At 40.8% G+C, this 18,429-nt stretch overlaps 1 protein-coding gene across 3 annotated transcripts in view; it reads right to left on the reverse strand.

Annotated features, from left to right (window-relative positions):
- Positions 1–13,787, reverse strand: part of mllt10 (MLLT10 histone lysine methyltransferase DOT1L cofactor) — a 46,465-nt gene extending 32,678 nt beyond the window's left edge. Inside the window, exons 1-5 of one of the 3 annotated variants that reach the window (XM_035909417.2) lie at positions 13,323–13,787; positions 10,354–10,433; positions 3,698–3,752; positions 1,339–1,448; positions 802–905 (exon numbers count right to left, since the gene is read on the reverse strand). In XM_035909417.2, coding sequence (XP_035765310.1) covers positions 802–905; positions 1,339–1,448; positions 3,698–3,752; positions 10,354–10,433; positions 13,323–13,485 — 512 coding nt within the window. In that variant the 5' untranslated portion in view covers positions 13,486–13,787. The remainder of the gene's footprint in view (positions 1–801; positions 906–1,338; positions 1,449–3,697; positions 3,753–10,353; positions 10,434–13,322) is intronic. The other 2 variants (XM_035909418.2, XM_006794662.3) reach the window with 2 other exon arrangements.
- Between the last annotated feature and the right edge of the window lie 4,642 nt (positions 13,788–18,429).

Consider the following 18,429-nt stretch of genomic DNA (forward strand, 5'->3'; position numbering starts at 1 on the left):
TTACCAGCAGCACAATATGAAATTAGTTCATTTTGAGATGTGGAGTTCTGGAGTTTCTAAGCTCCTGCTGCATGTTTTGCAGGACGTAATCCAATTTATTAGCTAGTTAGCATCCCATTAAGGAACAGTATGGATGCAAAACCAAGCTGCTATCACTTCTTCAACTTCTTAACCCAACCTCATTTCCTGGACTTGTGACAGCAAAGACCCTGCTGGAAACTGAGGATGTGTAGCCTCTCCTGGAAATTACCACAGAGGCTAGCTGTTGGATGATTTCTATGAGTAGCATTGGTGGCAATGCTACACAGCTGCTCCAATGTAAATGTGAAATATCCATTAGAATATGCACTCTGTAAGAACAGAACTACTTCTTCCTTTCATTTTGGACTGACAGGCAAGTTAAGTGCTTCAGTAAGTCACTACTGTCTCTTGAAAAACAAAGTGGGATTACCAAAGAGTACTACTGCTAGCCAGTTAGCATTAGAGCCCAACATATCAATACATCGGCCAATACCAGCTGTTTGCAGATATAGTGGTATTGGCATTTATGATGGTCAATAAATGCGCTCAGCTCTTAAACTAATGTAAGACAAGCAATCATAGCAAACTACCATTAAAGGTCATGTTGGCAATATTAACATTTAAAGTTACTCAATATATATTTTCTGGCATGCTTTTTTTTTTTTTTTTTGCCCAGTGCTGTCAGCATTAAAAGCTAGAGGTCTTGAAAGCAAGTGAACGGCTGAAGAAACAAAGTGTGTCTTTGTCAAGTGAGGTTAATGCGACGCAAGTGAGTCTCACCATGTGACATGGAAGGCCTGTCTGCAGCCATGTTTGTTGCAGGTCATACAGGCTCCAGTGGCTGCTTTACTCTCTCTCCCCTGGTCCTCACAGATATAACATGTCTGTACACACAAACATACAGTTAGGGGAACCCATTTCAATTTAAACACATAAGCCATTTTCACACATGTACTTCAGATGATTGGACATTAAATGGACTTTCCATTGTCAGAGCGACAGCAGAAAGTCTATGTAATTATTCAGAGATTTCACAGGGACTGATCTGGGCCATGTGAAGTGCCTCCTGCACGATCTACCCAGGCGCTCCACCTCACTTAAGGGAATATTTCCAGTAGTGAGAAAACATATGACACACAGAATTCCCTGTTGGGTGCTACAAATGAGAAACGGCAACTTCAGACAATGCCTGGACTCGGTTCTCCCGACATTATCCCAACCAGAGTGCACATGTGAAAACGGCTGGACTTAATTACTCACAGTATGACATTATACATCTGTTTTTGTAAAGTCTAAGAGCATAGATACATTTGTTACCTTATTGTAGCGCTCATGTGGCACAGACTGGAGTACTATGGGCTCCATAGTTGACACATTAGCAAACTCCACCTCAGGTATGTAAAGGGCACAAACCACATGGGCCCAGCCTGTAAAGATACACAAAGAAGACTTATCAGACCCTCTACGTCTACCAGATATAGGTTCAGAGGTCATTTGTGGTAACATTTCACAGTTTACAAGTAGAAATGTTAACCGCCTGCAAAAGTCCTCAAAAGTAATAAAATGTGAGCAAAGTTCATTTTGTCAGTTTCAAGTTTTCCCAATATAGTAAAGCTTTACGTGGGAAGTGGACACAGTAAACCCAGAGGACAAACACAATTTAATCTGATGGTCAATCACAAAATTGACTTTTCTTTTATTTGTTTTTTAATGGTTGAAACTAAAAGCCCAAACCAACACAGCCACTGTGGGCCCTTCCCAATCACCATGCTGAATCTAGAGGTGGGAATACCCCATGATATGATGTTACACTACAATACTTTACTTACAATGTGACAGTATTTCAATTATTACCATTTTGTGCTATGCTTAGTATTGCAATAATTTATCACCTGTTTTAAACAGCAAATTATGTCAACAAAGTTCAACTTTAAGGTTATCCCCTAGTTGAAGCTACATTATATATAAACCATCTCCTTTAAAGCTGTGCAGTGTCACACAAACCTAAATATGTGACTTTAGGGTTGCTGATCGAAATTCCAAGAGATGAGGTTCACACTGACTTACAGTGTAAACCGCATCTCTTGGAGTTTCGATCTAGAATCTCAAATGCTTTCATTTGTAAATTGGTGATCATCTACCTAAGCAGCCATTCACAGAGCCTTAACACATGCACAGCTTCCTGTCAGTGAAGACAAACTGGGGGCAGCAGAATGACAGTGAGGCATGGTGGAGTGGCAGCAGAATTGACGACGAGCTGAGGAGGAGTTGGAGGAGGTGAACAGGAGGTCAGATGGAGGTGGGAGTCTCCTGCTACACTGGAGGTGTCTGTTTTTCCCCCCATAGCGGAAACAAAAACAGGCTTAAACTTACAGTTGAACCCCTGACCTGCCTTTGACCTGGTGAGCGGGACAGGGGGAGGAGGGCAGAGGGCGGGACAGAGGGGAGGGAGCGAGTGTAAAATGGGGGCATGTTGTTGTTTTGAAGTCCCTCCAAGAATCTGGAAGAGGCCTATAAAACAGGACTATAAAACTGGCACAACCTTCCTCCTCAAACTCAGCGTTCGCACTTTAATCCCACAACAACCGAACAAAGCATCGTTTTACCGACATCTGTGACGTCAAGAAGTTAACAGAGTCCACCGCGCTGAGACAAAAGAGTTCAAATGTGGTTCGTTACAAATGAGGCAAAGGGCTGCGAGCTTCTGATAATGGCTTATTAGCTCCTTTGATAAACACTTAAAACATTAGGAGCCATGTGGTCTCTGCTGTCACAGTACAGTTATAAACTTTACAATGACGCTCCAAATCAACACCCGAAGTTTTCAAACTGCTGCCTCAAGTTTAACATGTCTTACAACCAACCTGTGAGAACCAAATGTGTTTCAATCAAGTCCCAATTAAATATATGAAGACAGATGATGATTGAAAATGATCGTTTTTAACCATAAGCTTAAAAATGGAGACCGGGAAGACGGATAAAGACTGAATTTCTGCCTTTCTATGCCATTCCTTTTTTCTCAGTCTGCTATATGTTAACATGATGGATCAAATACCCATTTCAGACCTTGCTCTGCTTTATTACGGTCCCACCTGAAACAACAACTACCACCACACAGATCAACAAGTGAAGAGGAACTGATGAGCGGAGTAACAGAGTTGGGAAAAAGATTGTGAAAGAAAAATGGGAGGAAAAACGAGGGAGAGAGGGGTCATGGGAAGGGTAAAATAAAAGAGAAAGTAGTAAAATGGTGTGTGTTAGTGTTGTCCTGATGCCTCCCTGCAGGCCTGGACACAATCCCACAGCTGTGCCTCTCTCTGCCTGACTCAAACACACACACACACACACACACACACTCACATGCACACAGAATATTTACAGTCTCCAACAAGCTGACCTCCCAATGAACCCGGTGTGGAGACTCCTCACAGGCTACGCACTATACCCATCCTGTCCCGCCCCCCCATAAACATACACACACTGACACACCCTCATAAAACATGGACTGGCAAGGACGCTGCAGAGGCAGCACATACAACAAACAGCAACATAACTCTCCCAGCATGCTTACAGCCCTTAAACTTGCTGGTGACATGCAATTAATGACAAAATCCACAAGAGGTTAACCACAGATGGCAGCATGTATGAGTGTGTGCGCAGCTAAGAAGAAACCTACCTCCGTTGTCCGTCCTCTTGAGCGCTCCATCTTTGTGTGGACAGAGCTCGCACCTCTGTGGGTAAAGACGAAACATCAGGTCAGAAACAAGAGGTCAACCTCATCTGCTTACTCGAGGTATGACAAATATGAGTGTAAGTGAGAGGAGCTGGCCTGTCGCCCGGACTTGGGCACACGGCCAGAAACTCTCTGGGAAAACACCCTCGCTACCTGCCACCTAAGGTTGTGTTTCATCCAAGTGCATGTACTCAGTTGCAGCAGCAAACTTCAATTACTTATTAATCCAATTAAAGCATCGCAAATCCTTTAGCAGTAAATGGCATATGAAATAGACCTGAGCTGTTACTTTGCTTCAAATCTGGCAATGTGTTGCCATAAAATAACGATCAAAGGTAATCCTTTTACTTGGTTTTATTTAAATAAATCTTGGCATAACAATTATTCATTACATTACATGCATTTTTTACTAAGTTTATAAATCAGACATGGAGTTTAGGAGTCTGAACTACACACTGACTTTTCTAGAAAAGCTGGAGACACAAAAATCATGGTCATTTAGTAAACAACCCATCAACTTCAAGGTTTTTGTACACACAGAGACCGTTACAAATGCACTTAGGTAACCCATTGAGGCTCATCCTAGCAAACTAAGCATTTTTAACATGACAGCAGAGTACTTTGAGACTTTTGTGGTTGAAACTTTGCAAGTTATTGTCAAATTTCTTCTATTCATCCATTAGTTCCACGAGTTAAAAGAAAAACAGTTTGCCATCATGATAAATATCAGCAAAAGTATATTTGCTTTTCACACCTGAATAGAGAAAGTAGGCAGATCATTCCAGCACCTGTGTCAACAGCAACATGAAGTTAATCTTGGACTGACAAAGTCTAATCCGGTCCTTAAAGGTTTAAAGACATCATATTAATTTGAGAGGACAATCTTATATGTGATGATTCAGGTGTTTGTGGAGAGCAGGTGAGCCCAACCATCCTGTTGCAGTTATTAGAAATGCAATGTTTGCCAAGGCTGCGTTCAGCAGGAACATAACCAGGAACTACTTTTGCACTATAAAGTTACACACTGAGCGCTTATGAAAAAAGAAAAAAAAAAAAAAAACACACAAAAAAAAAAAAACACAAAAAAAAAACGCACTGGGGAAAAAATGAAGAAACTGAGATTCTGGGTTTATCCAGTTCTCATGAGGAGGCAGCAGCACAGAGAATTTTATGGTTTGATCCAGGAGTCGAAGCTGTTGCTGTACATATTTTAGGGTGTCAGTGGGGCACTTCGAGCTCTTGTTGGAGAAGTTGGGACCACATCTGAAGAAGCAGAGAAATAATTCCAGAGAGCCAACTGACCTGGAGCAGCGTCTAGCTCCGAGTCTGAGGTAAAACAGTATTGTTTTACTATTTGTATATGGAGCACCAGTGCGTGTTTTGAGCTGCGAGTGCACATGCTGCCAAATGCAGCAGTCTGATTGCTCAGATCTGTCTACTGGACTCAGAATAATCAGGCTTGGCTAAAATAAAATTAATAAATAAATGCTGCAAATTTGTCCAGCGAAATTACGCGGTCGGTGTGAACGGCTGCAATAAAAATAGGTGAGTCCAAAAAAATATTTGCACAGATTTTACACATCGGGTGTGTAAAGCCCTTAATACAGGGTTTATGAAAAAGTAAAATCCAATTTCAAAATGCTTCGATTCCACAGACGTTCAACGGTAACAACTGAAACAGGTACTGTTAGAAAGAGCAGATTCCTGAGTTTCACGTGTTTCCCGATAGGCAGCACAACAACAGCGGCTGCAGTGACTCCAGACATGCTCACAAAAGTATGGGAGTCTGACTATTGTATGGACATATGCCATGCATCCAGAGGGGAACACATTTAGCACTTGGAAACGTTTTGCATGTAAAACTTTATATTCAGCTCAGTATTTTAAAATTTACCACAAGCTTCCATCTCCATTACTTCAAAAACCGCAGCCTTTTGAAATCAGATGATTCTTTTTAGTACACCCGGTTTACCACACACAGCAAACATATCTGTCTAACAAGCCACATTGAAACAGTTTCAAGGCTTAAAGGGGTTCAAGCTTTAAAAAAAAATTATTTAGTTAAATGTGATAGTAACTGGAACAGTATGCAGATTGACAGGCATGACGCATAGGACAGTAGGAACATGCCAAAGAGAAACCTGCTGGTGGAGGCAGTTACACCACATAAAGTAGGAGTAGCAGCCAAGTCTGTGAGGACCTGTAATTTATTCTTCCTAGTTAATATGCCCCCGTATACTGCAGCTTCCACCAATCTGTACAGAGATTTAATATGGAATGGTACACATGGCCATTTCATCTTAAATGAAAGTTTGCTTAATTCAAGCAAGCTTTCAAGTCTCACTAGGGAGCAGTACAATGATGGGTACTGCTCAGTAATAAAACATGTCATTCAATAATATAAAATTCATTACAATCCTCTGTTTAATAAGTCAGAGTAAGCTGCTGTCAGGTCAGTTCTGTATAATCTAACTGTTGCAGTGTGATGACCCTCACACTGTATACCAAAAACGCATTATAGAAGAGATGGGCAGTAAGTCACTACATATTAATATGTATTATGTTGGCATTTTCTCGCGTGTATTTGACAAAAATTATCATCTTTAAATATTAAATCACTAACCCATGTTTGTATAATAAGCTGCCATCACTCCAACCACATAGAGCCGTAGCTACTTCTCACACAGACGAGCATTTCAAACATATCAGAGATGCTAATCTGACCCATGTGTTCGCCTGTGTACTCATGAATCCTGGTGTCACACGTCAGTTATATGTGGAAATGCTGACACCCGACAATGATTTAAAAATAATATTGATTGAATGCATTAATAGGCTGAACGACCTGAATATTGTCTCGACTAGCAAGCTATTAGTGATCACTCTTGACCATCATCAAGGATTTCCGCCAGTAAGGGTCTTAAACCTGGTGGCTGCTGCCACCAGGGATGGGGCTGGGAATTTGGTATAATTTAATGTTCATGTAGCGCTATCCAACCACTATAACACTCATCTCTAATTGTGAGTGGCACAGACAGAACTGAGTGGCTACTTATGTGCAGCTCTCACAGCTCGCACACAGGAGGGAAACAGAGACTCCCTTACTGCTTTCATGAGGAGGAGGAAGTCAGCCATGTGCTGTTAATCAAATGGCCTTGATTAATTGATGATCAACAAGTGTGAGTGCCTCTGTAGGGGGGAAAAAAGATGTTTGGGCAGCTTCTTACCAGAGGTATATATCCAGGCAAATTCACCTCAAGGTCAGGCTGTGCAATGCTTAGAAAAATGCAAAAAACCTGAAAGCTACATCTCAGACTGTTCAGGCCTCGGTTATCACGTTAAATATTAAAGTCACGACAGAACAATTACAGAATGACTGAATAAATAAAGCCTGTTGGGAAGGTTTGTCAGGAGAAGGCCAGAAGAACATGGCAACATGCTTAGTTTGCAAGTTAGCTCTGAACAAACCTCTGGAACAATGTCCTTTGGACAGACAAGACCAACAACTGCCAAGCACAGTAGTAGAGGGGTGATGATTTGGGCTTGTTTTGCAGCCATAGGCGCTGGCCACCTTGCAGTCATTGGGTGGACCATGAACTCCTCTGTATACTAAAGTACTCTATTGAGGCCAAGCTTAAGCTTGGCTGAAATTGGGTCATGCAACGGGACAATGATCCTACACACAGATCTGCTTCCCATAAAATAAGTAGATATAAATAATGTTGTAGGTCTACAACAGAATGGCCGAAAAAGCAAAGAATCAAGGTGCTGTAATGATCCGGTCAAATTCCAGATTTCAACTGGAGGCCTGGAGGTTTGAATGCTGTGTATAAGGCCTTAAAGAAGTGAGGCAACAAAAAGTGGGCCAAAATTCCTCAACGATGTGAGATACTGATAAAGAGACAGAAAACCATTATTTGAAGTTATCATTGCTAAAGGTGATTCTAAAAGCTACTGAAGTGGGCTCAGTTTTTCAAACAACTGCACACAATCCTGTGGAAACTCTTTCATATGACTGTATATCATAGGGACATCCCCCAATCCCAACTGACTTTATTTCCATACAGAGATGAATGATTTAACCTGCTACAATTACTCTACATAAGTGGCCTTAAAAAGAGAACAGGATGAATAGATAAACACAATATCAAGTCATAATATCCAATAGCAAAGCCCGAGAGACTGTCAGCATCAACAATAGCCAAGTGTAACCAGTGCTGAATGGTTTTTCTACAACATTGGCATGAAGAGCAGGGGTCGCTCTGTGTGAGCGTACAGGAATCACAAAAATGTGTCATAGTCCCTTCAGTGCTGCACGTACAATACTAATAATTTAGCTGAATATTAAAGAAAGTAATGCCCCAAATCCTCTTGCTGTGTATCACCATATAATTCAATCAACTGGAGTTGACCTTGAAAATCAAATGATATGTTGAATATTCAGGAAGAAGTATTAAATATAGAGCAAGCGTATCTTTCCTTCTAGCTTCGAATTGTGACTCAAAAATACAACTGAGCTGTATGCGAATTTTAATTACTTACAAGCAGATCGATGTGTCAAACCTTTCTGCTAATGTGCACAAATTTGAAGTAATTCCTGCACTGCTTTGTTCACAAAATGTCACGCATTGCTACAAATCTCTTTAAGAATTCCATTTAAGATTTTTTTAAACATATTTAAACAGTTTAAAGTAAAAAATCAACACATTTTCACACACTGACATATTAAGATACAGAGGTGCAGTACTATGGTGTCTCTATATTCACCAAATCCTGGTGACTAGCAGCACGTTAGTGTGATGTCTAACAATTTTAATATCTATGTTTATACTCTTTGACTTCAAAGAAATAAATGCACATTAGCATTATTACTACATTATTGTTGCAGGCAGCAAATCCATCACAGGTCATGAACAATAACAAACAGAACTAAAAAACAAACAAATAAACAAAAAAGAAAGAGCCACCGTACTTGGAAATATTCTAGAATCACTCTGTGCTTTTAATGGAATTAACCCACACGGCACAGACACGACACAAATACTACAGACCTCAGCTTCAACTGATCGGCGTAAACTCTCTGCGCCCACATGCTGGCAGGAGCATGCATTACCATGGTTACCGTATTGTTTACATTTACACTGCTTATGCAGTTAGATGCTGCAGTTGGTTTTAGGACAGCTTCCAAGCAACAGATTGATTTATTAGGAGTGTGACTGTTGAAATAAGCTTAAACCACATGTCTTCTATTACAAAATTATGTTTGCTTCATTTGATTTCTGACCATAAACAAAACTGCACCAAGAGGCCACTTGGAAATGTACTCGGGACATATTCTGAAACCATTTCTTAAACTTAAAATGTTGTTTCTTGTCTACACCACAGTTCTTACCAGCCAATATTAACCATACTAGCTGGGCAAACAGACCACAGTTTATTTGTGTGGATGATTTCAATTTGGCATAAATCTACTTTTTGGAGGAATCTCACAGATAGTATCAAAACAGCAAAGTCCAAGCTTTCTTACTCCACATGAACTAAGCAAAAGAGTGACTGGTTATAACACGATTCCAACCGATGCACATCAGAGCCAAACCTGGGATTGGAATTTACATCCTGAATAAAGCATCCTCAGAGAAAAGCCGAAGTGGTGGAGACTTCCACTCTTGCAGACTTTTATGAGTTATCAGTAGCCTCTTTTTTTCTGCCTTTTTTCCACTAACACCTACTCAAGTTGGTTTTTAAGGTTCTCCGTTGGCTACCAGGTACATTTTTTTGAAGTGAGTTGATCCAAAAAATGTGAACAGAATCACTGCCACCGATTGCTCAGTCAATGGCGTCACTCAATGAGTCATGAAGCGACTTCTTCACAAGACTCAAATCCGCCATTTCCGCATCCCAACAGCAAGGGAAATGTCTACACACAAACTAGCACTGTGATCCAACAACGAGCTGCAGACATCTTTTGTGACAGACTGAGCAGCAGGTATGCCGTCGCCTCCATGTAGTCCATCGTTGTGTTGTGTCAAGCACAAATGACATCCTGGGACTTTTTGCCCATCTTTCTATAACACGCACATTAAGGTGGTACGACTGAAACAGAGTCGAGCAGAGAAGGTGCTAGCAGAAATGTGGCATAACTGTAGAGGACTCTTATGAACATGATTATATAGTTTAACCAAATTTGTGACAAGGATCATTACTTGAATTATGATTCTACCCTCAGAACACTGACTTACGATCTCTTAACATGATCTCACGACACTCTCACAAATGAACTTGAGCTATTTGTTGTTTTGCAGTGCTAAAGAGTTGCAAGTCTTGTTGTACAAGTTGCAGACTAATAGAGAAGCAATTACAAGCTCCCTCAAGTTTGTCTTTCCTGACATTAAGGAATATTGCAGAAGAAAAATGCTGTGGGACTTGTTTTTACAACCGCTTTTATCCAGGATCTATAAACAGACACAAAAATGACGCACCACCCAACCTGGTGCCATTTTCTTGGCTCGCTTATTAACAATAGGACGGCTCAGGATAAGTCCTGTGATTGTAGGCATTAAATCATCAGTGATGAAAGGGTAGAGGGCTTTGTGACTCACCACGCGGGCTGCTCGCTCCTGAGATTCACACTTTCTGCAGAACCAAGGACCAGTGGGCACCTGCACAATGCCATAGCAGGCTGGGGTAAAGAAACAAACAGTGTCAGTCACAGTAACCACAACACAGTCAGTCTTAAAAAACATTTTCATAACAAAATCAAGCCTGACAACACCTGATGTTTCACATCTTCATAAACATCACATCATCTCCACTCCTCACATGTGCCAGAAACTGACATGTGCAACTAAGCTGGTTTGGATGGAGGAGAACAGCTTTTTGATCTAACAGACTGCTGAGCACGCCGCTTTCACAGATGCTATTTTTATGCCACTGCACTGACATCGTTTCCTTGTCCTACAAAATATTTGGGACAATGGTGAAATCACTAGCAAACCATTGTCATTAGGAATCTATACTGGCATCAGTTATTAACTCATACACAAAGATGTTTCACTGAAACAAGCCACCGCATTTATTTGGCTTCCAACACAACTACAAACATTTTGAGGAAATGTCAAAATCATAACTGGCTACATTTAAAGCTAGACTAACTATATTAGAGGTTGTGTTTTTCATTAAACTTTCTACATGGATGATGCATCAACAAGGTCACAGATTTATAATTTACACTTTATACTTCCACACTACAAGGGCAAAAACCCTGATTTACTTTAAATAGACTTCTTTGCAATTTAAATTAATTTTCTGTTTTCAAGTTCGATTTAAGAGAATCAGACTTGTTGTAAAGGTACAAGCACAAGGCAGTGCTACCCTAAATGCGGCCAGACTACCCTAAATAGCCTACCTCTACACATTTCGAGATTATCTCGGATCTGACCAGAGCCCATAATCCGCTGGAATAAACAGCTATAATCCAGATTTTAGAGAACAAAACATCCAAGGGTTACAGAGTTCAAATGAAGACACGAGTGACCAAACAAAGATAAAATATCAAGATCTTCTGAATATACTACGCAATTCAGTTTGAAATATTATAAGAAAGAGCCAATTAATTACGTGCAGTTTTATTTGCTACTCTAACAGCAGTTAGTGTTTGTCACTGTTTTTCTTTAAAAGCTTTAGTGTATATTGCATCCAAAATTTCCTGCACATGCAAACTGTCACCACATTCTTATAGAAATCCACCGTGTTCCAAAAATGCTCAGTTATAACAATCAATCAAAACATTTCTAGTGTTTTTGACAAAGACGGGTGACTGGACCGAATAAGAGTGGTCTGTGCACGATGCAGCGCAGACAATTTGTCGCGAAGTGAATGAAGACACAGTTAAATAAACTGCAAAAACATTCATAACCTAGTGAGACACCTAAAGAGAGAGCAAAGGGAAAGTGGCTAAAGCTAAGGCTAGCCACCCATAAATTAGCAGCCTCGGTATGAGCAACGGATCAAAGCAGTTATGAAGAAAATCATTTAGACAAGTAAAACAAAAAAGACATAAAGAAAATTGATGTTCTGTTATCTGGGGAATTTATAAACATACTGTAAAATGATGCAAGTACCTGACATTTGTTTTGCTATACAAATCTGTTGCACCTGCTTTTTATTTGGCAAGCTAGACTGCATCAAGTAAAAGTGGTTCAGTGGTTAATTATTTGTACCTCTTTCAGTAACAAAGTACCCTATTTTCAGTTAAGTGAGAGAAGATCCTGTAACTTGCTGCAGTTTGGGGAATATTTTCAAATGTAATAATCTCATCAGCATGAATATAATATTTTGCTTTAAAGAAAAGTTTATTTTCATTTGTGTATGCTGTGAGTTATAACTGTAAACTATTTTCAATAGTTCTGGAAAATTAGGATTGGTCAAGAAATTTGCAATCGTTGCATCTCCATTATAGACTACTGAATGTTCCTAATTAACTTAATCTGATACTAGCCTAACTTAAAAAGAAGCCGTTTCAGCTGCGGTTCAAGGGCAGATCATGACACGAGTGCTGTCTGAATCAGAGCCCCAACTAATCTTAATTAGTTAATTTCTGGAGAATAAGTAGCTTTCAAAGCTTCAAATGTCAGTTTTCCTTGAAAAATTAAAAGTATTGCGCTTAGGAAAACCATATTTTCTACAGAGTACTGACAACTGACATCTTATGGAAGAAATTCAAATATTCAACAAGGTTTATTCGCAGATTTCTTTAACCTTACAAAATATAGCTCGAATTTGAACAGAGGGAGATAAATACAGAGAAAGTGTTAACATCTGACCTGATGAGTGCTGTGAAGTATGTAACACTTTAGCCGTTTCCTATGTTTACTTACAATCACGCTGCTGCCAGACAGGCCTACTAAGCAGTCTAAACACTGCCACAAATTGTTACAAACAAAACAGTGCTACAAGTCCAAATACACTGCCGTGCACTGACTTCAGGGCTGCTGACATTTCAAATAGCATCCCACTGTGTTTGCCAAATGGACACATGACCAGCTATGTAAACAGTGGACGTCATCACGTGAGTGAGTGAGAGTTAGCGTGCAGAAATCACTGTTTTGCTTCTTGAACTGGTCCCCCTAAAACACAAAACAAAAAATGCTTTCCACACTAAACTGCTTCCTCTCTTTATTTAGAGCCAGTTTTATTGTATTTGTTTACTCCGTTGACTACATGCATGGTTTAAACTCCTGGTTTCGAGCTCACCTCTTAAGTTTATACCGTTTGTCAAGAGGAGAGTAACCCTCCTTCTCTGAGCACGTGACAGGTCTTAGTAGAGGGGGAAAACAGCACGCCTCGCAGCTAGAAATGTGTGCATAAAGCTGCTGTCAGCCATCATCAGCAGAAGAGTACACAGGCCCTGTTAGCTGCCAAGCCAAATCATCGGAGGGGCCAGCAACATGCGTTGAGCCTGGCCTTGGTGAGAGCAGGAGGAGGAGGAGGCTCCATAACCTTGCAACAAGACAACGATAACTAGCCTGCGAGCTAACTGCTAGCTCCTAGCACAAGCTCCGCGGCTTACCTTGATGCACGGCGACGTTGCAGCCGTGTCCGTCGCAGTACACCAGCGGGTTTTCCGCCCAGCCTCGCTCGTCTGAACACACACAGCACCCTCCAATCATTTCCTTCATGTTACTCGTCAAGAACTCGTCGTCCACCGCCAGACAACGCTCGCCGGACACCATCTACGAAGAAAGCGGACATGCGGAGGAATACATAAAGGCGGACCCAAAGCTTCGCCGAAGACGCCTTCTCGCTCCCCTACGACGCCACTTTAGGTCCCGCTGGGCCGAAATGTCATGTTTTAAACGTGTTTACGTCCCTTTTTGACGCTGTATTTTCTTTCACCAAAACATCCCCGTCACGGCACGACGGTGAGGAGAGGGGGAACTTCATAGAGGAGGGGAAGTGCGTAATGACGCAAGGCGCGCGTGTGTGCGTACCTACCGACAGGAAGTGAAAAGAGGATCGCCGGCAGCAAACGTACCATTTTGGTTCCACATGGTTTCAAAGTTTGGAGCAGAGAGAAAAGCGAGACGGTCCAAAGCAGTTCACTTTATGAGGGAGGCAAATTTAAAAAAAATAAAACAAAACCCCAGCGCTTCCTGTGTGTCAAATAAGTTAATTTTGTTTGAACTCTAAGAGGACTTAAATCTGTCCTGTGGAAAGCTGCTCTTTAATTGTAGTTTGGTGAGAAATCTTTATTTACATAATAAACACATTTAGAAAACACAAAATAAATTAGCGATTTCAGATAAATCTATGATAACCCATTAAATAACTCACATAAGTAGATCGTATTATTGTACACTATATTACACACTATAATACTCAGTTATGTCATCTAAAAGCGAAACAAAAACAATCATCTGGGTTAAGATTCTTAAATGAGCCAGTTTACTGCTTTTCTCTGTTTTATATCATCACATTACCATAAAATATATCATCCTTTTTCCTCCCTCCCCCTCTCTCTCTCTCTCGCTCTTGCGTCCAGAAAAAAAGTTACGAGTATTTTCACTCGTCTTTACATTGGTGAGCATTGTGAGCCTTCAGGTCATCAAAACTGATTTATTAATCAATGAGCAAACTGACAGAGTAATCAGTAACAAAAACCTTTATTTTCTTGCAATCCTGAATAAAAGTCCCTCAGACTGTCAGAAAGGAGCTTTCGCTGAGATAGAAAATTGCAGTGTCTGCTCTAAATGACTATTGGTGACCTCAAAGTATAGCACTCAGGGCTTTTATATCATTTAAGGTATTCTGTAATTATGACCGGGCTGTCCACACACACTGTACGTCTGTCAAGTGGATGCAGCCCTGGATAAATGCTGGATGTTTACACCTACAGAAACCCTTTTTGATTCAGAGGGTTTTAGCAGACTACACACACACATGCACACAAACACATACACGCAGACGAGATGTGTTTTAGCCAGTCCTCTAGTAAACCATTGCCTGCATCATCATTTCTCTTTTCTACTATTGTATAAGAAGATTGTGTTTATTTATTTATTTATTTTTTGATGTACTGATGAAGACATGTATGTGTGTTTGTACACAACCACACATGGATCTTTGTTTTCTGGATCATAAGCATTTTATTACATTTTGCTATGCCTATTTACCTTTTTTACAGCTAAAATGAATACCTAAGGACTGCATTTTCCTGTATTTATCTCTTTGCTTTGAATAATGGATAATATAAATACTCACACTCCTGCACTGTTGTCACTCTGGGTTGTAACTGTTTTCAAGTAACTGAATTATGCTACACCTCCTGCATTTGACTACAGTTACACATAGAAGACCCTAAAGGTGTAGATTTTTTACTGTAGAGTGGATAAACTAAAGGAAGGAATCAGGGTTCCCTTCGGGAATACATTTTTATCCTTGGAAGGATATGGGCTCTGGGACGCCTATATCAAGCTGCACATATCGCCTTGTCAATATACAGTTTTGTTTTGACAGCTCCTCATGCTGTTGCCAAGGATGCTCCAGAACACACATGCTATTCCAAGCACTCAGCTGCTGCTTGCATCACCGATTCCTCTGAGCGAGCTCCTGCTCTCGGTTTCCAGAGAAACGTAATGACTTGCCAATAATGCGCAAGAGCACACGAGCGTTCTCCGTGTAATATAGTGAGCGAGAGGGCCCTGGGAGTGCTTGCCCATTGTTTGCTTTAATTTCAAATTGCTCAAATGCTCCAGTCGACACTGGGCACTGCACTGAAAGGGGGGTGAGGGGCTGGGGAAAAGGAGGAAAAAAATGTGAATTGTGTGTGGCAGGGGAAAACCTATTAGAGCTGGAGAGAACAAAGGGAGGCGAAGGAGGGGGCAGCAGTTGTGGAGGGACCCATATAGCTACTGAAATAGTGAAAATGGAAAATTATTATTATTTATTTTTTTCACAACTTGCATTTGATTAAATCAAAGCTCGATTTATGCCTGGTGTTCCTCAAGTTGCAGGAGAAGAGCCCTTCCTGAGATAGAAAATTAAAGCGACACAGTCTACTCCCAGGTGACCTCAGAGATTACATATAATTAAAAGTACTGTCTGATTATAACCAAGCTGCCCTATAGAATAACAACATGTGAGAGCTTTATAGTTCATCATGTGGTGATTTATGTTGAGAAACTAAAAAAAATGGTCCAACGTCTTTTTGCCAACCAATAAAAGTTGTGTATTCTCAGAGACACTCTGAAGAAATCCACATTTTGTTTTTCTTCACAGTTCAAATGTATCCCATGCTGCAAAGTTTATGTGATGGGCTCCCGGCTGATTTAGTGTATTCTGCACGCTGGGTGGCCTAATTCAGTTACTGATGTAGTAAATGATGTAGGCTACAGAAGCACATAATGTTTTGGGCAAGAGAGCTGAAATAAACAAAAGTTTTAAACAAAATTTAAAGCCCAGATAAAACACAGAACCAGGCACAGAAGTAGAAAATAGTGTAATTGTTTTGTCCTTTGATTGTGAGGTGTCCTCCCTTACACTGTTCTTGTTAACTGTGAGATAGCTGACACTGATTTAAAAGTCAGAGGACTTCCGTGTTTGAGTTCTGGTTATGGTATGGTGGCTGCATTATGTTTTGGCGTCTCTTTGTTCAGAATGAGGAGCATGTAAAACATGCGGGGAGCAGGAATGACAACACGGGCGAAAAAAGCATAGGAAAAAAGCACCCCCACACACACACACACGTGCACCCAGGGACCTATCGGCCATGTCTGCAATATCTTTGTGTAAATGCATTGTATAGCTGCACAAATGTTAGATGTACTTCCCTGCTTGCCTGGCAGTTATTAGTTACTGTTGTCCTGGTGATTGCATGCCTAACTCCATCTTTTCAAACTCCAAAGTTAATTATCAGAAAAAGAAAAGAAAAAAGACCCATGAGCAAAGAAACATTACGATGTAAATGAATTCTGAATTTGTTCCTAAATATTGAAGTGTGTGTGTGTGTGTGTGTGTGTAGCACTCTGGCAGGAATGTTTTCACAGACTGAGCTCATAAGCTTCAACAAATGACTACCAATAGGACTTTTATTTTGAAACAATAGCGTTCGCAAACGTGCCAGATGCCTTTTTTCGAGTCAATTAACTGCGAGCGCTAACGGTGTTTACGTCAAATTGGAGATATAGGTTTGGCCTCATTATTTATGTATTTATGTATTTTTTTATAAAAGCCAAGTTAACCTGTATCAACTGTTTTAAAGACAAAGCGGTGACTTAGCTGCACATGCGCCGCGTGCTCTCTGTCCCCTCAAACATGCGCTGGATTCGAGCATCCTTGAATTCATAAATTGCGCGCAATCAGCTATCAGTCAAACTATCATTACAAAGAGCTTTAGTTAATGTTATTCACCCGTAGTGGCCTAATAAATGCATCATTAAATTTAAGTGAGCCTCGTAGTCATTTAGGAAGTAATTATGGGCTATATGGCAATTTTATAGATATTTGGAATGATATTGTGTATGACAATGTGCATGTAGGGTTAAGGCAGGGCTGTCACATGTATGTTACCATCTGTATCTTTTTCCAGAGGACTCCAGAGGCTAACTGGCTGTTTGTGTGAATAGTCATTAGGTATTGGGGCTGCTACTGAGTTAATATACACGACTGGGGGGGAGAAAAGCGTGAATACACACCAAAAGTGACATGAACACATGCAGCACGCTTTCAGAACCTTCGGTGTGTACCCCAGGTCTCCTCTATCTTGTGCGAGTAGCACAGGGGCCCAGGAAAAAAATACAAACAGTTCCAACACGGCGGGGTGAAAGGTGAAGAGAACCCTCCCCCCACCACTGTCCGCACATACTTCAGGCTCGGATTGCATGTAAAATCACATTCTCCCTCAGTGGTGGTGGTGTTGGGGGTGGTGGAGAGGAATTCATTGTTTTGGCATGGGGCAGTGGGTTTGTGTCATTAAAAAAAAGGTCTACGCGCTTACAAGTGCCTAAGCGTCCTTGACCAAGTGTCTCCGTAAAACTCAATGCAGAGAAAGTGAGATGGAGCTGCAGGAGGCGGCGCGGTTGCTTTGATGAGTGTTATTTTTTTTTAAAGCAGAAGAAGAAGAAAGAAAACGGATTACATAAAGTGTAAATTTTTATTTTCATTAATTATATTTTGAATTGAAATCACACACACAATTAATAATAAACCAGTCACGTGAAAAGTAGAGCAAAACACCGGGATGCAGACGTCATCACATGTGTTTATTGATTATATCTGCATAAGTGAGTAAAGTCCTTACCCATAATCGGTCTCGTTAAGCCTTGGACGTCCACGATGAAGTGACAATTGCAAAATATTATTGCTTAAAACTTATTTAATATTAACAACTGAAAAGGTTTAAATGGCAATGCTAAGCATGAGCCTTAACTGTGAGATTTAATCACGATCATTTCCCCACGCTTCCTCAGCACACAGAGGGGCTGCTGCATAGAAACCTTCACCGTACTTGAGAACTCTCTCCCCGCCACTCGGTCTTGCTTCCTCCCGCTGGTCCCCGGCCGACATCCAGGCGCAGTGGAGGGGGGAATAAGTGCCCTGTGGCATCTGTGTATGACAAAAGAGCCCCTGCTCTTAATTGGAAATACTCAGATTGGGGCAGATCTATACACACGCGGTAA

Source organism: Neolamprologus brichardi, chromosome 9 (assembly GCF_056152115.1).
Source record: "Neolamprologus brichardi isolate AB-2024 chromosome 9, ASM5615211v1, whole genome shotgun sequence".
Classification (NCBI taxonomy): Eukaryota; Metazoa; Chordata; class Actinopteri; order Cichliformes; family Cichlidae; genus Neolamprologus; species Neolamprologus brichardi.